Source organism: Jaculus jaculus, chromosome 13 (assembly GCF_020740685.1).
Source record: "Jaculus jaculus isolate mJacJac1 chromosome 13, mJacJac1.mat.Y.cur, whole genome shotgun sequence".
Lineage (NCBI taxonomy): Eukaryota > Metazoa > Chordata > Mammalia > Rodentia > Dipodidae > Jaculus > Jaculus jaculus.
This window is the reverse complement of record NC_059114.1, coordinates 43,876,288-43,898,298: the sequence shown is the minus strand read 5'-3', so window position 1 is coordinate 43,898,298 and position 22,011 is coordinate 43,876,288. Positions and strand designations below refer to the sequence as shown.

The 22,011-nt window shown below is 46.6% G+C and overlaps 1 protein-coding gene and 1 long non-coding RNA gene across 3 annotated transcripts in view; one reads left to right on the top strand and one right to left on the bottom strand.

The window, feature by feature from the left end:
* Positions 1-65: 65 nt before the first annotated feature.
* On the top strand, positions 66-12,583 carry LOC123454126. The gene is made up of 3 exons (XR_006633177.1): positions 66-470; positions 5,201-5,329; positions 12,460-12,583. It is a non-coding gene; the product is annotated as an uncharacterized LOC123454126 (long non-coding RNA).
* Positions 1,830-22,011, bottom strand: part of Arap3 (ArfGAP with RhoGAP domain, ankyrin repeat and PH domain 3) — a 31,791-nt gene continuing 11,609 nt past the window's right edge. For both annotated transcript variants that reach the window (XM_004664695.2, XM_045132334.1), the window contains 20 exons: positions 21,580-21,696; positions 20,166-20,313; positions 19,988-20,090; positions 17,118-17,337; positions 16,442-16,505; positions 16,055-16,218; positions 12,885-13,097; positions 12,519-12,624; positions 10,492-10,639; positions 10,143-10,211; positions 7,615-7,689; positions 7,405-7,519; positions 5,395-5,523; positions 5,183-5,316; positions 4,876-4,958; positions 4,166-4,201; positions 3,964-4,027; positions 3,716-3,853; positions 3,451-3,489; positions 1,830-3,002 (listed from right to left, as the gene is read on the bottom strand). In XM_004664695.2, coding sequence (XP_004664752.2) covers positions 2,529-3,002; positions 3,451-3,489; positions 3,716-3,853; positions 3,964-4,027; positions 4,166-4,201; positions 4,876-4,958; positions 5,183-5,316; positions 5,395-5,523; positions 7,405-7,519; positions 7,615-7,689; positions 10,143-10,211; positions 10,492-10,639; positions 12,519-12,624; positions 12,885-13,097; positions 16,055-16,218; positions 16,442-16,505; positions 17,118-17,337; positions 19,988-20,090; positions 20,166-20,313; positions 21,580-21,696 — 2,639 coding nt within the window. In that variant the 3' untranslated portion in view covers positions 1,830-2,528. The remainder of the gene's footprint in view (positions 3,003-3,450; positions 3,490-3,715; positions 3,854-3,963; positions 4,028-4,165; positions 4,202-4,875; positions 4,959-5,182; positions 5,317-5,394; positions 5,524-7,404; positions 7,520-7,614; positions 7,690-10,142; positions 10,212-10,491; positions 10,640-12,518; positions 12,625-12,884; positions 13,098-16,054; positions 16,219-16,441; positions 16,506-17,117; positions 17,338-19,987; positions 20,091-20,165; positions 20,314-21,579; positions 21,697-22,011) is intronic.

The following is a 22,011-nucleotide window of genomic DNA, read 5'->3' as shown; positions in this document are numbered from 1 at the left end:
CCGCCCCGCCCACGCCGGTCCCGCGGCGCGCCCCGCGCGGAAGCAGCAGGGGCCTGCAGAGGAACTGAGCCTGTTATTGCTGTGAATATCCCGGAAGGGTCCCGGCCGCCGGGCGGATGCCTGGCTGTAGGGAGAACCCGGGGCTTCGGAGTCAAGACGCCTGGGGTCTGTTTGTAGTGTAGCCACTGATTCAGCCTGTAATTATTTCTAGTCATTCATTTACATACGTAGATCACCAATCCCCACGCTAAAGGTGGGGAACGGCATGGTGAGCAGGGAAACTGAGTCACTGGACACCTAAGCGAAGATGCGTTTGACAAAGGTTGACACCTTATCCGAATTCTCGTTGAACTGGAAAGGCCAGCATGAGTGGGGTGAGAAAGACGCCCAGAACCAGGCAGAAACCAGGCCCAGAAGAAAAAGCAGGCACTTCCTGACCGCCCTGGACACTAACCTGTACTAGCCAGGAGGTAAGGCTGGGAGATGACCGTGAGGCTTATGGCCTGGAAAGCCCCTGCGATATTAAGGTCCTTGCTTTAGGTTCTGTACTTCAAAACCTACTAGCTAGCTTGCTTTCTTTTTCTGTCTGTCTCTTTCTGTGTGTATTTGTTTTGAAACAGGGTCTCATAGTGTATCCCAGGCAGGTCTGGAATTCAGTGTCGTCCATCCTGGGTTCCTGAGTAGTGGGATTACAGATGCGAGCCACTTGGCCAGATTTACATATCCAACTATTACTGACTAGTATACCTTGGGAGTCACTTTTTTTTTTCCTGCCAGTGCTGGGGATGCAACCCAGAGCCTTGCACATGCTAAGTGTTTTATCTCCGAGATACAGTGCCATCCCCCAAGCCCCCCAAATGTTAAAGCAGCCCCTTCAACCCAATCCTCCCTGGGAAAGATATAAAAATGGCACCACACTCCCTCAAGTTAGGAGAGTCAAAACCCAGTGTCAATGTGTACTTTCTACATTCCCTCCATCTGTAGAAGCTATAGCATCTATTTCAAAACATACATACACCCCAAAATCAAAGTACACTCAGTCCTAGTAATAACTTACCTCAAATTTCAAGATCACCTCACTCCAAGCCCCATTATCAGTTTTCTGGTCTAATATCCAGCTCCCTCCCACAACCCACTTACAGCAGTCAGTGATTGAAAAGAAAAATAAGAACGCATCTTTTTCTTACTTAACAAATTGCTTCAAAAATGCAAATGTGCCGGCCATGGTGGTGCACACTTTTAATCCTAACACTCTGGAGGTAGAGGTAGGAGGATCACCTTGAGTTGGAGGTTAAGTCTGAGACTCCATAGTGAATTCCAGATCAGCCTAGGCTAGAGACCCTACCTCAAAAAAAAAAAAAAAAAAAAAAGCCAAATGCCTGAATTCCAAATAGAATCTAGGCTACCAGGCTATAATGATCAGGATCTTTCCCACAATATACTGTCCTCCCACTGTCCACTCTGCTCCTGCAGTTCCATCCCTCAGCTTCCAGGCCAAGAAAGACCCTTCCCTCTGTACAGCTTTTGTGTCTGCCGGGTTCCCTTTCTGAAGCTCCTGCCCCCGGCAAAGCACAGGTCTAGCTCCTTGCCCCGAGTTCAAATTCATCCACCAGATATAAAGACCACAGGGACAGTCACTCTCAAGCTGTCCATTGCTTTAGCTGCTTTGCAGCACTGAACTTGCCCATTCTCATGTTTGTGTATTTCCCTTCCTCTCTCTAGTGGAGACTTCTTAAGAGCAGGGACCCATGTTGTTTTGTTCTTATCGTGTCATCAGACTGATGCTCAATACACACTTGTTGCATGAATAAAAAAACAGTAGCTTTTTGGTTCTAAGATTTATTAACATCCTTCTTTGGCTCCTCTCTGCCCCAGTTCCCAGCACCAATCAATCCTCCCACTTCAGGACTTCTGCAGTCTCAGCATGTAGGAAGTGGGACAGGATAGACTTGCACATCTTCTATGCTTCTAGCTTCCAACCCTGTTTTGTAAAACCATCCTTGTGCCCCAAATCTCTCACTGAACCCCTCATATCAAATATATATTTAGCAGGAGCTGCCCTTGTGAGGGAAATATGGGGGGACTGGGCACAGGGGTACATGTCTTTAATCTCAGCACTCAGGAGGCTGAGGTAGGAGGATGGCTGTTTCAAGGCTAGCCTGAGCTATAGAGTAAGTTCCATGTCAACTTGGACTAGAGTAAGACCCTGCTTCAAAAAAAAAAATATATAGATAGATATACACACACACACACTGATATATATATAGAGGCTTATAGCTGATGAACAGTTCTATGTTCACTGTCCCCTTTTCTCAGTAACTTCACTGTACAGATAAATGGCTGTGCCCAGAGAGGGTCCATGAGCTGTGTACAGCCTCCAGGGCCCTCAGTGCAGTGCTCCTTCCATGCTACCATACTGGATTCTGAAGTTTTCCAGCCAAGGTAGAGGGTGCTCCTAGCACTGTCTGCCATGGTGAGAGCCTGGCTCCTCCTCTGATTACCTACCCCTTCAGCTGCTGGCCCTAGAATCATGTGAGGGGCTGGCTGGAGGGTGGACTGGAAGTGCAAGGAAGTTGAGTGGGGAGGGCCGGTGTCTGTGTTGGAAGGTTGGTGGGACTGGGGGGTTGGCAGCTGGGAGACTGAGAAGGGCTTTCTGTGCATAGGGTGGTTTCTCCCTTCCTCAGGATGAGGTTGTTGAGTTCCTGGAGAAGCTGCTCTTCCAGGGACCCCCGTGCTTGGGAGCTGCTCTTTGAAGGAGGGCCAGGTGTCCTTTCCTCCTGGCCCAGAATGCTTGCCTTGGAGAGGAGGGGTTGATCAGAGGATGTTTGGCTGGTGGGAAGGGTCTCTGGCTTGGCTGTCCACTCCCACTGGTTGAGGGAGGAAGTCAAGGTATCTTTGGTGAGCTCAGGGAAGGTCCCAACCTCCTCATACACAGGCTCCTCGTACACGGGCTCCTCTAGCTCATTATGCTCCTCCACAGACTCCTGGGATGACTTCATTGGCTGGATGGGAACAGAACAGCAGGGAAGGTCATAGTGTTAAGAGTTACCAGATTATTAATCACTAACATTTATGGACCTCCTCCTCTGGACCAGATACTACAAAATAGTTGACACATATGATACTATAACCCTGTGTAGTGAGTCACACTGCATAAGAGTGAACTGAGGTACAGAAGAATTAAGAGGCCTACAGTCACATAGTGAGGAAATGGCAGTAGTAGGGTTTGAACACTGGTCTGTTTCACTTCAAAATGCATTCACTTAAGCACTTTCCTTCTGTTTGTCAGATTCTGTGATCCCATTCTCCTTTCTTTACCACAGCCTACCACGCCCCTCATCATCCTCTTTATGCATATACACCCTGATGGCCTGCATCAGGACAGACATGGAACATACTCGGGCTTGGGGAGAGTAGAGAAACAATAGCTGGAGCAGGCACAATACTCACAAAAAACATGGACAGGGTCCTCCGGTTGTGCAGGCGCCGCTGGACACAGGTAGAATGGGGAGGAGGGAAGGGAGAGACACAAAGACACAATGAGGCTTGGCACCAGGAGGTTGGGATAGAGAGTAGGGACACAGAGAAGGTAGATGGGAGGGATAACAGAGAGAGGGCACCAGGCAAGCAGGCACACTACTTCCTCCTGCACTGTGGTAAGAGTAAGGCCAGTGATCAGGTTAGGGGCTAGAGCAAGCTAGGGGTGGGGTCTCACCAGGGTCTGGTTGGCAGAGAGAAGGGTGGCTCCACTGTCATCCCCACGGATGGGCAGCAAGGGCATAGTGCCAAACTTCTGACGGGCCAGGTCAGAGGAGGAACGGCGTCGTATGACCACTGGCTGCTGGTCATCATGCTGGCGGGAGGGTGAGGGATTGGCACAGTTGGACATGAGCAGTGCTGAGGTGTATGGCCAGGCCCCAGGGAGACCAGAGACAGAATCCTCAGCCTTTTCCTTCTCCTTACCTGGGCTTTAAGGATGCTAGTGGTCCAATCCCACATCTCATCCTCATCAGTGCAGGACAAGTAGCTGCAGGTGATCAGAGTGGATTCAGCAAAGTGAGGGAATCACAGTGCTAGACATGGGAGAGTGAAGGAGGGGACAGAAGTATAAAGAGGGAAGAGGGCAGGAGGAGGCCAGAGGAGAAGCCAGTCGGGAGGTACTCACAGATGCATCTTCTCCAGTATCAGAGTGAAGCCCCACCTGGAAGGCAAAGGAGAATGGTGGTGAGTGACTTTAAAAACCAGAGGAAGCCAGTAGTGGTGCACACCTGTAATCCCAGCATTCAGTAGGCAGAGATAAGAAAATGGCTATGAGTTCGAGGTCAGCCTGAGACTTCATAGTAAATTCACTCCTGGGCTGGAGTGAGACTCTACCTCGAAAAACAAAACAGACAAACAAAAACAAAAACAACAACAACAGGGGCTGGAGAGATGGCTTAGCGGTTAAACGCTTGCCTGTGAAGCCTAAGGACCCCGGTTCGAGGCTCGGTTCCCCAGGTCCCATGTTAGCCAGATGCACAAGAGGGCACACGCGTCTGGAGTTCGTTTGCAGAGGCTGGAAGCCCTGGCGCGCCCATTCTCTCTCTCTCTCCCTCTATCTGTCTTTCTCTCTGTGTCTGTCGCTCTCAAATAAATAAATAAATAAAATTAAAAAAAAAAAAAAAACAGCCAGAGGAAGGCAGTGGTGGTGGTATATGCCTTAAATCCCAGAATTTAGGAGGCTGAGGCTGAAGGATATCCATGAGTTCAAGAATAATCCGGGGCTACAGGTGAGTGTCAGGTCAGCCTGGGCTAGAGTGAAATCCTACTATGAACCAACCAACCAAACAAAAAAATCCAGAGAGGTCCTTAGTGAGGACTGGGAGGAAGACTCACGGTGTTGGAGGCTTTAATTTCTTGCGGATTCCCAGGTAAACCTTGGCACCTTCCAGAGGCCACTCCCGGTCTGGTTTAGAGCACTGAGAACATGAACAGAGGCAGTGAGCTTGAGTGGTGAGAGGACATCATGCTTAGGAAAGAAAAGTCACGGAAGGATTAGGGCATGTGGGATCATGGAGCCAGAGCAGTCAAGGTTAGGTAAACAATGAGACTGGTGAGGGAAGGGGTTATGGCTGGTACAGTCAGGGCTCCTGCTGCCTGCCTGGCTACTCGGTGTCCCACCTCTCTAGCCCCAAGGCCTCACCTTCTTCTCCTTGAGCAGCAGCAGGCAGCGTCCACGCAGCAGAAAGAACCTCTCCTGGAAGCGGCTTCCCAGCAAGCGAGGCGGCTCCTCACGACACCGTAACAGCCCCACCCGTGGGCTCTCACGACGGATCCCTGATACAGAAGGGTAATGTTGGATGGAGGCTTTGGGAGGAAAGGCCTGGGGAATGCTGGGCAGAGGAGTAGGCTCACCAGTGAAGAGGCAGCCAGCCTGCGCCAGGGAGACCTTTCTCAGGAGCAAGGAGGCTGAGCAGGGCTCTGGAAGCTGGCACCATTGCAGGGCCTGCTCTAGGACCTTTTCCTTGGGGTGCAGCGGCCGCTCTGAAGGGGAAGATTGGGCAGATAGTAATGAGAATACCCAACGAAAGCCTGGAGCCTCCACCTTATCTCCCACCAGTCACTCATTCATCCATCCATCCAACTATGCAACCACAGGGATGTGTTTTAATACCAAATCTATCCAGATACCTTGCTGGTCCTGGGATACAATGGTAAACATGAGCAACATGGCCTGCCTTCCCAAAGTGAGAAAACTAACAGTAAACAGGTAGGCAAACAAAATAATGAGAGACCAGTAATCACTTTGAAAGAAACAGTAAACTGGGTGAAGAAGTCGGCAAGTAAGATATGGTAGTTCAGACAGACTTTCAGAAACTGCATTTGAAGATCAGGCTTAGAATCTATCTGAAGAATTAGGAAAAGCAAGCCATGCTGAAATCATGGATGATTTTTTGGTTTGGTTTGTTTGAATTTTGACCTCTGTTTGCTTGTTTTGAGACAGAGTCTCACTATGATCCTTTCTGGCCTGGAACTTGCATGGATGTGCTCACCTCCAGCTTCATGTAGGATCTCAGTGGTATGGAAACATGTTTTTGGGACACTGAACAGCCAGTCTGGCCAGACTGGACATGTATGTAGCTCAGGGGTAGATGCTTGCTTTGATTCTCCTATAATAACTAGGTTCAATTCCCAGCACCATGGGGGAGGGGCACTATGCTCTAGTAAAGAGGCAGGTTAAGGGAACGGGTGATGTGAGATGAAATCTGAGAATAAGTATAACCATACATTCAGGGTTTAAGAGGCCATAACAAGGATTTTTGAATTTTTTTTGAAATTCAAACTATTGAAGGGTTTTAACCAGCCAGAAATTATGGTTGACACTTGTAATCCCAGCACTTGGGAAGTAGAGGCAGGAGGATCACTGCAAGTTCAAAGCAAGCCTGGTGTGCAGACTATCCAAGGCTAGAATGAGATCCTGTCTTCAGTTAGTTGAAGTATCAATTAATTAATGGCATTTATTTCTAAAAGTGTTTATTTATTGACTTGCCAAGGCTTCCTGCAGATGAGCTCTAGACACATGCACCACTTTGTGCATCTGGCTATACATGGGTACTGGGAGACTGAATCCAGCAGGCTTTGCAAGCACCTCTAATCACTGAGCCATCTCTTCAGCCACAATTAATGGCATTTAAAGTTATGAGAAAGGGTGAGTCCATCCAGAAGGATGTAGCTAAGAAGAAAATGGCTCAGGATTGATCCCTGTGTTCTCCTAACAATTGAATCTGGGCAAAGAGGGAAGAGAAACCTCCTGAGGTTGAAGGGAACCAAGAGCTTATGTAGTTCACTAAAGAGAAGAGGACAGTGAGCTGGGGAAATGGCTTAGCGGTTAACATGTTTGCCTGCAAAGCCAAAGGACCCTGGTTCGATTCCCCAGGACCCACTTAAGCTAGATGCACAAGGGACACATGCATCTGGAGTTTGTTTGCAGTGAATGGAGGCCCTGGAGTGCCCATTCTCTTTCTCTCTGTCTGCCTCTTTTTCTCTTTCTCTCTCAAATAAATAAAAATATTTTTAAAAAAGAAAGAGAAGAGAGGCCGTGTATGGTGGTGCATGCCTTTAATCCCAGCACCTGGGAGGCAGAAGTAAGAGGATCACCTTGAGTGCAAGGCCACCTGAGTTTACATAGTGAATTCCAGATTAGCCTGAGCTAGAGTGAGACCTTACCTAGAAAAAAAAAAGAAAGAAAGAAAGAAGAGAGGGTTAAGAAATAAGGGTGTATATGATGTCTACTGTCTACTCTGTAAGTATTATCTCATGTGGGTAAGAAATGGGAAGTTCATTATATTTGATAACACAGAAGTCACCAAGCCCTTAGTCACGTGACCATGCACACAGAGCAACTGTGGCTGTGGTTGTACTCACCAAGCTCTCCATGCTCAAGAATCTCAAATGTCACCCACAAGTCTGTCCCTGCTGCTGTCCCTCGAATCTCCAGTACCTGGTTAGTCAGTTCCTCAGCAGTTAGTGTGGGTGAAACCTAGAATCCAGTCAGGAGCAGAGAACTCATGATGGTTGAACTGTTGTCCCTGCTGACCCCCATCTTCCCTCCCCTCCAGTCCCATCAGGGCTGACCTTCAGAGTGACACAGTTGTCTGGAAGCTGCTGCTCTATATAAACTTCCATGATGAGATCTCCAGCCTGGGACAGCTGAGGGGAGGGGTGAAGGATGAGACCAGAGGTCAGGAGGACACAGATGGTCCACATACATCAAAATCAGACCCACAAAGGGCTCCTCCTAACCCTCATTCCCAGCACGGCTGGAGCCCTTAAAAGGGAGAGCTCCTGGAAGAGCGCAGCTGCCTGTGGTGCTGCCCAAGGCAGGTCCACACAGTGAGTGGGAGAACGCGCTTGCAGTCAGACTGACCGGGCTCCATCTCTCCTAATCACCCACATGACCTTGAGTAAATGACCCTCAGTGTCTCAGTTCTTTATTTGAAAAAAATGGAGGCCTGGAGAGATGGCTTAGCAATTAAGGTATACGCCTGTGAAGCCTAAGGACCCTGGTTTGATTCCCCAGGCCCCACATAAGCCAGATGCACAAGGGGTGGCACATGCGTCTGAAGTTCATTTGCAGTGGCTAGAGGCCCTGGCATGCCCATTCTCTCTCCCTATCTACCTCTTTCTCTCTCTCTCAAATAAATAACTAAATAAATAAATAAAATATTTTTTTAAAATGGAACTACTTCATGGGATTATATAATGTTAGAGATACCTGGAATATATGATATCCTCAGCTAACATTTGCTATTATATTTATTCTATACTCTTCTTGAAACATACCTCTCTCATATGATATTTAATTTTCTTTTTTAACATTTTATTTATTTATTTATGAAAGTGGGGAGAGAATGGATGCATCAGGGCCTCTAGCCACTGTAAACAAACTCCAGATGCATGCACCACTATGTGTGTCTGACTTACATAGGTACTGGGGAATCGAACCTAGGTCTTTAGGCTTCACAGGCAAGTGCCTTAACCACTGAGCTAACACTCCAGCCCTATTTTTATTTTAAATGAATGTTTTTACTTTATTTTACTTTTTTATTTGAGCGAGAAAGAAAGAGGCAGAGAAAGAGAGAGGGAGAGAATGGATGTGCCCAGGGCCTCCAACCACTGCAAACAAACTCCAGAAGCATGTGCCGCTTTGTGCATCTGGCTTATGTGGGTACTGGGGAATCGAACCTGGCTTCACAGATAGATGCCTTAACTGCTAAGCCAACTCTCCAGCCCGTTTTTATTATTTTTAAAATAATTTTAGGGCTGGAGGGATGGCTTAGCAGTTAAGGTGTTTGCTTGCCTGGAAAGCCAAAGGACCCAGGTTCGATTCCCCAGGACTCACGTTAGCCAGATGCACAAGGGGGCACACGGGTCTGGAGTTTTCTCTCTCTCTGTCAAATAAGTAAATACAACAAAAATAAATTTTTAAAAACTAATAATTTGATTTATTAATTGAGAGGGAAAAAAGTATGAGTGCCCTAGGGCCTCCTCCACTGCAAATGAACTCCAGATGCATGTGCCATATTATGACTGGCTTTATGTGAATACTAGGGAATTGAACCCAGGGCCATCAGGCTTTGCAAGCTAGTACCTTTAACTGCTATACCATCTTCCCAGCCATTAGTTAGTTAGTTATTTTTGTTGTTGTTGTTTTTGGGGGCCTCTCACTCTAGCTCAGGCTGACTTGTAACTTACTCTGTAGACTCAAGGTGGCCTTGAACTCACAATGATACTCCTAACTCTGCCTCCTGAGTACTGGGATTAAAGCTGTGTGCTACCAAATCTGGCTTTATTTATTGATTTATTTATGTTTATTTTTATTTATTTGACAACAACAGACAGACAAAAAGAGAGACAGATAGATACAGAGAGAGAATGGGCATGGCATGGCCTCCAGCCACTGTAAACGAACTCCAGTGCACGCGCCCCCTTGTGCATCTGGCTTATGTGAGTCCTGGGGAATTGAGCCTTGAACCCGGGTCCTTAGGCTTCACAGGCAAGTGCTTAACCACTAAGCCATCTTTCCAGCCCATGGCCTTATTTATTTTTGAGGCAGGGTCTCACATTGCCCAGGCTGGCTTTAAACTCTGTGTAGCCAAACTCCTTATCCTCCTACCTACACCCCCCAAATACTGGAATTACAGGTATGTGCTACCATGCCAGACTTTCCTAGAATCTCTTACACTTGGAAGAGATGAGGTGCTGGAAATGTAGCTCAGTATTAGAGTGTTTGCCTATCGTATGTATGAGGCCCTGAGTTTACCCCAGGAACACCACACACACACACACACACACACACACACACACACACACACACTACTGCTACTATTACTACTACTAATAATAAAAATAATACTATCATTTTGTAATGAATAACTTTCATAATGTAATAAAAGGAGAAAACCCATTGCCTGTTAACTTCCTTCCTGTGTGTGTGGGGCAGGGGGAGGGTGGAGGGAGAAATTTCCCCTGTCTCTTAAGAGCTGAAGGTCGGTGTGAAGAAGGGCATGCTAAAAGAAACTTCCTCAGTGGGAAGAAGGTCTGCTTCCTATCCAGATGTCCTCACTTCCTCCACTCAGCAGTCTAAGGTCAGGGCAAGTTACCTGTACATCCTTCCAGGTGGTGATCAGACTGACTTCCAAATCAATCTGAGCTGCCTGGTCAGAATCAATCTGCAAAAGAGCAAGAAGACAGTGTGGGGGCTACTGGGAAAGAAGGGAAGAGCTCAAGGCCAAAGGGAGCTTCAGTAGGAGGGTTGGAGGCATGAAGAGGCAGGAATCAATGGGGAAGGGATGTAGGGATGAGGTTGTGGGGGGAAAAGGCCCAGGGCTCTAGAAGTAGACTTCCCATGTAAAGAGGGTTACAGTGGGGTTTGTTGGGATGAGGCTCCAGCATCTGGGTCCTGCAGGGATAGGGAAGAGGGGTTGTTGGACAGGGTCAGGAAAGCCTTACATTAAAGACATGGATGTAGCCATCGATGAGTTCCCGAAGCACCCGCACCTCATGCTCCCCTCGTCCATCTGTCTGGAACACACTTGGTGCAAACAGTAGGGCCAGGTTCCTTGTGCACATCTGGTTCAGAGCTGCACACTTTTGTACCCTGTGGAGGGGCAGCAGAGTCATAAGGAATGAAACTTGTGCTCATACACTTGTTGAGCCTCCACAGTGCCAGGCCTTAGATACATGGTGGTGAATAGACACAACATTGGCCTCAAGGAGCTTTCAATCTAGCAGTTAAGGTATGGCTAATCATAAAGCAGGCATCTACAAAGTTTTTATGTAAAGAGCAGACTTTACACTTCATGTACAAAATTTTATTTGGGAACCCAAGAATTGGACTGGATTTGATAATGGGCATACAGTTGGCCCAATCTCTGTACTACTATAACCAATACCCCACAGTTAGGGATTTATCCCCAAATCACTTAACAGCTTCTCTCCCTAAAAGGCTAGTAAATGTACACCCCATTTTACCCACATCTTTGTATCTCTTTTTTAATTTTTGTTTTTGTTTTTTCAAGGCAGGGTCCAGGCTGACCTGGAATTTAGTATGTAGTCTCAGGGTGGCCTGGAACTCACAGTGATCCTCTTACCTCTGCCTTCCAAGTGCTGGGATTAAAGGCGTGCATCATCACACCTGGCTCTCTCTTCTTTTTTTTTTTATTAAATATTTTATTTATTTATTTGAGAGGGAAAAAGAGGTATAGAGAGAGAGAGGGAGAGAACGGTCACTCCAGGGCCTCCAGCCACTGCAAACAAACTCCAGATGCATGCGCCCTTTTATGCATCTGTCTTACAGGGGTCCTGGAGAGTCAAACTGGGATCCTTTAGCTTTACAGGCAAATGCCTTAACTGCTAAGCCATCCTCCAGTCGTCGTCCCCCCCTTTCTCCTTTTTTTTTTTTTTTTTTTTTTTTTTTTTTTTTGGTTTTTCGAGGTAGAGTCTCACTCTAGCCCAGGGTGACCTGGAATTCACTATGAAGTCTCAGGGTGGCCTCGAACTCATGGCAATCCTCCTACCTCTCTGCCTCCCGAGTCTCTCTTTTCTTTTAAAAAAATATTTTATTTATTTATTAGAGAGAGAGAGAGACAAAGAGGAAGATAGAATGAGTATGGGTACACCAGAGCCTCCTGCCTCTGCAAATGAATTCCAGATGTATGCACCACTTTGTACATATGTCTTTATGTAGGTACTGGGGAATTGAACCCAGGCCATTAGGTTTTGCAAAGAAGGGCCTTTAACTGCTCTTCCATCCTCATCTTTGGCTTTTTGTTTGTTTGTTTGCTTGTTTGTTTGTTTGTTTTTGAGGTAGGGTTTTACTCTAGCCCAGGCTAACCTGGAATTCTCCTACCTCTGTCTCCCGAGTGCTGGGATTAAAGACATGTGCCACCATGCCCAGCTCATCTTTGTATTTCTTATAGCTAGCTCTTTATCTGCCACTGAAGATTACTATATTGATTTCTAGCCATTTCTTAAGGCTTACTACATGCCACACACTATACGAAGAATTTCATATGGATTATCTCATCTAAATCTTTTTTTGTTTGTTTTTTGTTTTTTTGAGGTAGGGTCTCACTCTGGTCCAGGCTGACCTGGAATTAACTGTCTAGTCTCAGGGTGGCCCTGAACTCATGGCAGTCCTACCTCTGCCTCCCGAGTGCTGGGATTAAAGCTGTGTGCCACCACGCCAGCTCTCATTTAACTCTTGTATAACCTATCAGGCAGAAACTTCATTACATCAACTTCCTCTTGAGTAAGCAAGCTGAGACCAAGAACAAATACTATACCCAAGGTCACACAACTACAATTATGGGGCCAGATTAAAGGCCAGGTCTGCCTGGTTCTTAAGTCTTTCTCTGAACTGTTCACTATACCTTCACTTAACAAGTACTTGCAGAATGAATGAAGGAAACTTTGCAGGTGGACTGAGGTGATGAAGGACCATGGAGGAAGACTGCAGAGGGAGTGAGTGAACTGACCGATAGAGATGCCCGATGAGGGTGGCCAGCGTACGGCGGTTGACCCGAGGCAGGCAGGCAATCACTTCTTTGTATTTCTCCAAGCGCTGATTCTTCTGGGGCAGCTCTAGAGATGGGATGGATGAAGGTTAGAGAGGATCCAAGAAGGGAGAATGGAGGTTGGAGGGAGAGCTTTTATAGGAATAAACCATGATGGATGTGTCTGTTTCTACCTGCTACCTCCCTGAGCCAAATCTCTGCATGATCTCCCAGGATGGGAAGTGTTGAAGAGGAGCTGCCCAATCCCACAAAAGAGACCCAGGGGTTCTGGTGAGGGAAGACAGAGGTCCCAGTTGGGCCCTGGTTCTTTTAAAGTCTTGGGAGTACCTGCAGCTTCCCTCCAGCGAGGCAGTAACTGAGCAGAGGTCACAGGGTCATCAAGTTCTCGAAAGAATCGTTTCAGTGTGTCGGTAACATCTTCCACAAAGTGTTCCCTTGGTCGGAGTTTCACTGACCGAGCATCCCGCCGAAACTCAGCCAATAGTCGAAGGCTGCGGGCCCGAGCACCCCCTTTTCTATATACCCCTTCTAGCCGGAGCCCTAAAAAACAGTTATCTGGTCACCACTGCACAAAGACCAGCAGCCACCTAGTAGCCCTTCTGTGGCTGCTCCATGGTGTGTGGCTGCTGGTCATAGGTCGCTGGTCTTGGTTCTCAGTTCCCAGATAAAAAGTTCCCTGACCCTTGCTGTCACACATGGGATCCAAAGTACACTAATCTGCATAATTTGCATAACCCACACATTCTATACTTAAGCATTCACTTTTTCACCAAAATTTATTTGTAACCCTAACATCAGTAAGTCTTGCTTAGCATCCATTGGGGACTGGATCTAGTAGCACCCACAAAATAATGAAAACCACAGATGCTCAAGTCTCTTACAAAAAAAAAAATGGTAATTTTGCATATAACCTACATTGTTTAGATTAGTTATAATGCCTACCTAATATGACACAATGTACTGTCTTATTTACAGAATGACAAGAAAAAAGTCTGGATATTCACCACAGATACAATTTTTTCAACTATTTTTTGTCTTCAGTGAGCTGAATATATAGATGCAGAATCCGTGGACACAGGATACAGAGACTACTTTTGATGGATAGAGAGACCGTACTTTTTGTGCTTTCACAGTAATTTTTGTGTTTTTTTTTGAGGTAGGGTCTCACTCTAGCCCATGCTGACCTGGAATTCACATTGGAGTCTCAGAGTGGCCTCGAACTCTGATCCTCCTACCTCTGCCTCCCGAGTGCTGGGATTAAAGGCGTGCATCACCACGACCGGCTATTTAATTTTTAATGTTTTTTAATTTAAAGACACTTTATTCAATATATATGGTTGGTTAATGAATACTTTACCTCTAGCTCCCTCCACAAAAAAAGCACCTTTGTTTATAGTATGAGAATTTAGGTAGGAACTTGTGCATGGGAGCATGGGAGAAGGACTCAAGTCTTTTCTCTACTTTCTTTGTTAAAAAAAAACTACTGTGAAGCCAACCAGGAAAAACCAAAAATAAATAAATAAATAAATAAAACAGGATTTTGTATGTATGAGTTGATGAAAATGTAACCAGAAGGTCAGGGGAACTACATCTCCCTTGGGGCAGTGATTCAGCATTCACTAATTAAGTGTTTGCTGTGGCTTTATAGAACATAACTCCTGCAAATAACAAGAACTGATTGTGTTTGTTTTCTTAATACCTGTATCTCCCCATAGTCTGTGAGCTTTGTAGGGCCTTCCCTGATTACTGCCACATCCTCAACCAATATCCATCTAATGAACATGGAAATGCAAGGACCTTAGAGAGAAGGGGATGTCTCCCCATCAGAGCCTCAGACTGAGACTAAGAAAAGTGGGGGGCTGGCGAGATGGCTTAGCTGTTAAGACACTTGCCTGCAAAGCCAAACGACCCAGGTTCATTTCCCCAGGACCCACATAAAGCCAGATACACAAGGTGGTGCATTTGTCTAGAGTTCATTTGCAGCAGCTGGAGACCCTGGCATGTCCATTCTATCTGCCTCTCTCTCATAAATAAATAAATAAAATATAAAACAAAGATGGGGGGGACTGGGGAGTTGGCTTAACGGTTAAGGCGTTTGCCTGCAAAGCCAAAAGATCCTAGTTCAATTCTCCAGGGCCCACATAAGCCAGATGCTGGAGGCCTTGGCATGCCCATTCTCTCTTTCTCTCTCTCAAGAATATAAATAAAATATATTTAAAACAAAAAACAAAGTTAAAAAAAAAAAAGATAGGGGACTACTGGGCAGGACAGTCAGTGAGCAAAGCCACACTCAAGATGGGAGAATGTCATTAGCTACTGACTACACATTGCCCATGACCATAAAGTAAAATGTTTTAGGGTCATGAAGAGGACCCCCTTGTTATCACTGTTAGAGAATTAAACCCAGAATATCTTAAATGCTACACAAGAACCCTACCACTGATCAATATCCCCAATTTCTTTTGTGTTTTTATTTATTTTGGCTTTTTGAGGTAGGGTTTTGCTGTAGCCCAGGGTGATATGGAACTCACTAGGTACTATCAGGGTGCCCTCCTACCTCTGCTTCCCAAGTGCTGGGATTAAAGGCATGAGCCACCTGGTAGTATTTTTAAATTTGAGACATGGCCTAAGTTACCCAAGCTAGTCTTAAACTTGGGACTTGAACTGGACTTGAACTTACAATTCTCCTGCCTCACATTCCCAAATAGCTGGAATTATAGGCCTGTGTCACCAAGTCTAGATTTCTTTTGTTTTGAGTTTTTGTTTTAGAGGGTATTTTGGATTTGTTTTTCTTTTCTTTTCTTTTCTTTCTTTCTTTCTTTTTTTTTTTTTTTTTTTTTTTGTTGTTGGGGAAAAGCTTTGGATTGAACCCAAGGCTTTGTAGCCTATTCAGTTTTCTATAAAGTTTTCTTTCCAAATGTCCAGTCCAGCCCCCTAAGGAGGGTTCCTAGAAGAAATAGATTGTTTGGTCCATACTTGGGCTGAAAAACAAAACATAAACCAAAAATTCCACAAAGAATTCTGGGGATATTTGCATAGCTGACTCTTTAGGCCTGGATGGTCTCTCCCACACAGAGTAGTTCTGCTCAGACCTTCAGGAATTTTGCTGCCTGCACAGATGGACTCGCCTCATCACTGCCTCCTCTTTCTGTCTGCAGGGGCTCCACATCCTCCGTGGCACTTCCTATGCTGCTCTGTCTGTGCCCATGCCCCACCGACGGCACCTCTGAACACAGGCTCTCTGCCAGGCCCTGCACTCAGAGCTTGACATGCATCACCTCACAGGCACAATTGGAATGGGAAATGAGGACTGTTGGTCCTGTTTTGTGGATGAGGAAACTAAGGCTCTGTAGTGTCAGAGTCCGATGGCCAGTTGGTTTCGGGTTACAGTATCCAAAGCAAAGCTTTCAGGTGATTCAGTATCCACCCCTCAACCCTGGCTGTGCTGTGTTCTCCAATCCCTCCCGCTAGTCCGCTATCCACCAGTGCCCACTCACCATGCTGAGTGACAAAACTGATGCAGGCATCCACAATGATGGGGATGTCACCCCGGCTCATCTGCTGCTCCTGAAGCGTTGTGCCACCCCCACCAGCAGCACCCCCTATGGCTGTATTCCATGCTGTAAAGTCTAGCCGACCTTCCCCCTGCAGATACAGGGTCCTGAAACACAAAAAGTCCTAGTTAAAGACAGCTTGGAAGGTTCTCTGATTGGGGCTGAGAAATACCTGGACTGGACTTTGCAGGGGCACCAGCAGGGGGCAGCAACACCCAGCCTGGACGGTCTCTACACTGGGTAAACAACTGAGGAAGCAGCGATCCATCAAACAGGGAGAGGAGAGGGAGTGAGTTTGGCTCCACAAAGGGGCCTGGGGTTAAAGGTTACCTTCCTGTTTCTACCAGGACCAAATGCTCCTTTTTGTCTGGAGTGTCAGCTGCAGAGACCACACCTGGAGGAGAATTAGACATTACCATCATTATGATGAAGACTATAAAACAGTAAAGATATGTAGGTACCAAGCCAGGAAACTTACAATATTCTATTAAATTCTATTAAATCCTATGAATTATGTACCACTAACATGTTACAGGTTACCACTCACATTACTTGCTAAAACACAGGTCTCTTGTCACTAAAGACCTACATTATACCACCATTTTCATCTTTTAGAAGGAAGGACGGCAATGAAGATATTCAGTGCTCCCTCTTAGTCCTCAACCAGCAGGTGACTCCAAATAATATATACTGAGTATGCAGGTTCCCCAATAAACATTTACATGTCCTTATTTAAACCTCACTATAACCTTGGACGGAAGTCTTACTGTGTCCATTTCAATGATAAGGAAATTAAAGACACACAGAAATTAAGTGACCTGTGCAATGGTACACAGCTAGGAAATAATGGAGGTAGGGCCTAAATCTGAGTAGTATGACTTTATAGCTTGTATCTGAAGCCATTTTATTCTGTTCTTTCCCATAGGAATCTCCAAAAAAGAAAAACCCCATCCCCCATAGCAACCTGAATCTCTCACCCCCCCCCCCCACACACAAACACACTCACTTATCTCCTGTAGACGCCGTAAATGCACCATGTCCTCAGGGGCTGGAGGGCCAGGGCCCGGCGCTGGACACAGGAAGAGGTGGTCACCACGAAGAAGGCCGAACCCTGACAGCCAGAGGCCAGGGTCCAGGGCTGCATGGGAGGGAGACCGAAGCCACAGGCGGCCTAGCCGGAGCAGCCCAGGGCCCAGCAGCTGGTGACAGCTGAGTGGGGAGAACCACTGTGGAGGCAGAGGACAAGGATGGGGAAAGGGGACAGGGAAAGAGACAAGGAAAATGAAAGTGAGGGGATAGAAAAAAGTAGAGAGATGAAGGAACAGAAGAAAAGGGGCAATATGATGGGGAGAAAGCAGGCGAGAGATACAAGATGGATAGAGAGATAGGAAAGAAATTCAGTTCAACTGGCTCCAACATAGAGAAGACCTCCTTGTGGCAGCCTTCTGCCCTAGTTGGAGTAAACTGGAGAAAGTGAGTAGCTAACATGTTCTGTGAAGGTGCTGGGAGAGGCTTCATGGAGGAAGGGATGTTTGAGCCCCCTCAAAGCAGTACTTCTCTGGCTACTTGAGGACCAGGGTTTGTTGTTCTTTTTTTAATACTTTATTTTTATTTATGTATTTGAAAGAGAGATACAGAAATAGGCAGGGAGAGAGAGAGAGAAAGAATGAGCATGCCAGGGTTTGTTGTTCTCATCGGTCACTAATCAACACCTTTTAAAATATAATAAAAATTGCCAGAAAATTAAGATTAAAAAACAAAGTCATGGGCTGGAGAGATGGTTTAGTGGTCAAGGCACTTGCCTGCAAAGCCAAAGGTTCCAGGTTCAATTTCCCAGGACCCACATAAGCCAGATGCACAAGGTGGTGCATGCATCCGGAGTTCATTTACAGTGGCTGGAGGTCCTGGCATGCCCATTCTCTCTACCTGCATTTTTTCTCTCTCTCAAATAAATGAATAAATAAAGTCATGCAAGTCCTTCAGGTGTATAATTAGATACAACAAACAAATTGCTATAAAAGCTTCAAAATGTGCTGTGCATGGTGGCACACACTTTTAAACCCGACATTCAGGAGGCAGAGGTAGGAGAACTATTGTTAGTTTGAGCCCTGAGACTACACAGTGAGTTCCAGGTCAGTCTGGGCTAAAGTGAGACCTTACCTCTTAAAATCAAAAAACAAAAACAAAACCAAAAATGCATTCTGTCAAGTTCTATGAGACAGCCTTCAGACCAAACAATGGATTGCAGGATAGCTGGGACTTTTGGAAAGTATAGACAATGAAAGAGGAGACTTAGCCCTGACTAGGCGGGCAGGCCCTGAAGGGATACAAAGACAGCTTGTTAGTGTGAGGAGGGCTGGGAGTCTGGGGTCAGAAGCCAGAGGAGTCAAGCATTTCCTACAGGAATGTTAACAGCTCTACAGATAAAATGGTCAGACCAGAAGGTGATCCTTAGCTTTTGGACATGAGAAGTCACTAGTGACCTGTGAAGTCGAAACTTCAGAGTGTCTAGAGAGGGGAAGGCAGCTGAAACAGGTTAAGGGGGATCTGCAGCCTGCACACAACCTTCAGAGAAGCTGTCAGGAAGAAAGGAACATGCCAGGGTGAAAAGTTGAAGGCGGAACAGTTTAGCAAAGAGCTGTATTAGGGTGGGAGAGATTGTCGTCGTCACCACCACTACCATCATTATTATTTCAACGCCCATAGATGGAGGGCTTGCTGTGTGGGGGCCTCACACGTCACTTAATCCTTATCCCTAGGGGCAAGTCTCTTATACCACTCTGCAGACATGGAAAAGCTCTTGAGGCTGAGTTGTAGAACTCCAATCTCAGGATGTCTAATTCTGGAGCCTGAACTTTTCCTTCTAGGAATGGCCACTAGGGTAGAGAGATTGGCCTGTCTAGGAATGGAGATGATGGGACATATGAATGTACCTTTCAGCCTGCCATAGTGGTGCATGCCTATAATCCCAGAATTTAAGAGGCAAAAGCAGGACTGCCAAATTTTGGGCCAGCCTGTTCTACATCGTGAGCTCCAGTATTCAGGGTACATCATAAGACCCTGTCTCAAAAAAACCTAAAAGGAGATTGGAGAAATGGCTCATGCCTTTAATCTCAGCACTCATGAGGCAGAGGTAGAACTGCTGTGAGTCTGAGGCCAGCCTGAGACTACTGAGTGAATTCCAGGCCAGCCTGGGATAAGTGAGATCCTACCTTGGAAAAACCAAAAAATAGAAATAAATACATATATTTTAAAAACCCAAATGAATCTGTGTGTAGTGGTGCATGCCTTTAATCCCAGCACTTGGGAGGCAGAGGTAGGAGGATTGCCAAGAGTTCAAGGCCACCCTGAGACTACATAGTTAATTCCAGGTCAGCCTGGACCAGAGTGAGACCCCATCTCAAAAAAAAAAACAAAAACAAAAAACCCAAATGAGAAAACAATTAGGTTTTGCCTGTTGTGAGTACTGGAGACCAGGAAGAGAGTAGCATGAGTGAGGGGCAGCTACTCTGTAGGGAGAGGCAAGGGCACAATGAAGCTGAGTCTGTTTCTCTGGAGACAGACTTGATTTTCAGTCCTGTGCTCTACTGCTTTGTAGCTCTGTGACTGTTACCAAATGACTTTGTAACCTCTATGAGCTAGTTTCCTTATTCATAAAATATTATTAATCTTTAGGTCTATGGCTTATTGTGAAAATTAAATGAGATACTGAGTAGACACTGTTTAAAACACAGGACCTGGCACAGAATAAGTGCTAGGTCAACTGTAGCTGCTAGTGGAAGTGGTGAGAAGTGCTACAGAAACACGAGAACAGGACGGGGGCAGGCAGGGACAGGGACACCATGAGCTGCTGGAGAGGGGTCTTGGCCTCCTCACCTTGCCCACTGCACTGGTCCAGGCCTCCAGACTGTCTGCTCCATCTGTGCCAAAATGCTGGATCCTCCCCCCAGTGAGGATGAGCTCGAAGGAAAAGGGGAACCTGTAGAGATGACGAGGTCAGGGGCACAGCCAAGGGGTTGCTCGGCTGGGACGGGGAGAGCATAGAGCTTGTTACCTGTCGAGATCACTTTGGTCAGCAGGTGGGGGGCTCACACCCAGACATACAACATCCTGGGGCTGGATGAGGCTGAGGGGTTCAGGGCTGCTTTCTGATGCAAACATTTCCAATGCAGCGCCCAGCACGCACCACAGGCGGGGAGGAGCTAAGTATAACAAAGATGGTGGAGGGGCAGCTGACCTCTCGGCCTGTCAGTTCCCCATTTCTTCTTTCTTTCTTTTTTTCTTTTTCTTTTTTGGTTTTTCAAGGTAGGGTTTCACTCTAGTCCTGGCTGACCTGGAATTCACTATGTAGTCTCAGGGTAGCCTTGAACTCACAGAGATCCTCCTACCTCTGCCTCCTGAGAGCTGGGACTAAAGGCATGCGCCACCATGCCCAGCACACACAGTTCCCATTTTCCAGATACTTATTCCACACCAAACTTTCTGCCTATGGATGATGTCATATAATCTCCCTGTAACTTTCAAGGAACAGCAAGAGCCTGGAGTAGTGGCACATGCCTTTAATCCCAACACTTGGGAGGCAGAATTCCAGGTCAGCCTGGGCTAGAGCAAGACTCTACCTGGAAAAACAACACAAAAAAAACAGGGATGGAGAGATGGCTTTGCAGTTAAGGCGCTTGCCTGAGAAGCCAAAGGACCCAGGTTCAATTCCCCATGATCCACATAAGCCAGATGCACAAGGTGGTACATGCGTCTGGAGTTCATTTGCAGCAGATGAAGGCCCTGACACACTCATATTCATATTCTCTCCCTCTCCCTCTCCCTCTTTCTCTCTCTCTCAAATAAAAATAAAATAAATTTAAAAAAAAAAAGCCACTGAGCCGGGCGTGGTGGCACACGCCTTTAATCCCAGCACTCGGGAGGCAGAGGTAGGAGGATCACCGTGAGTTTGATGCCACCCTGAGACTACATAGTGAATTCCAGGTCAGCCTGGGCCAGATTGAGACCCTACCTTGAAAAACAAAAACAAAAACAACAACAACAAAAAAAAAACAAGCCAGGCATGGTGGCACATGCTTATAATCTCAGCACTCAGGAGGCAGAGGCAGAGGTAGGAAGACTGCTGTGAGTTCAAGGCCACCCTGAGACTACATAGTGAATTCCAGGTCAGCCTGGGCTATGGTGAAACCCTAACTCAAAAAACAAAACAAAACAAAACAAAAAGGGCCTTACAGTTTGAACAGTGTAACCAAGCCATACAAGTAGGAAACAGCAGCACTGTTGTTTAACAGATAGTCTGACCTCATAAAGAGCACAGGCTCTTAATTATCACCTAGTTCTGCCACCAGGATCCCAACCCACTCCAGGTCATGGACCCACCTTCCCAATCCAGCCCTTGCTCCCTACTCCTCAGCATGCAGTCACACCTGCCCCGCTCTGCCTCTGCCTCCTTCCATGCTCCTCCTTACCATCCCGGCCCCTACGAAGGGGTGGGGCTCCAGCCTTGTTGCTGATCGGGCTGCAGTACAGGAAGCTGCTGTAAGTGGCAGGTACCACCACTTCATTGTACACACCAGGGGAGGGATCTGCAAGGGGAAGAAGTGATTGGGTGAGTCCCTTTGAGGAAGGGATCCAATGAAGGGAGACCATAAGACCCAACTCCTATGGCAGCATGGCCAAATAGAACCCAATGAGGCTGAGTCCTTCACTGTCCAAACTAAAAGAAAGTGGCAAAAAGGAGGGAGATCTCTAGCCCAGTGCTTGCCAACTGCCTCCCTCCACCAGCCAGCCAATCTGGCAGGCAATTCTAGGTAGGTGGAGACTTCAGAGCACGACGATCCGGAGACCAACATCATTAAGCTGATCATTCCTTTCAGCAGACCTGACCTGGAGCTATCGGG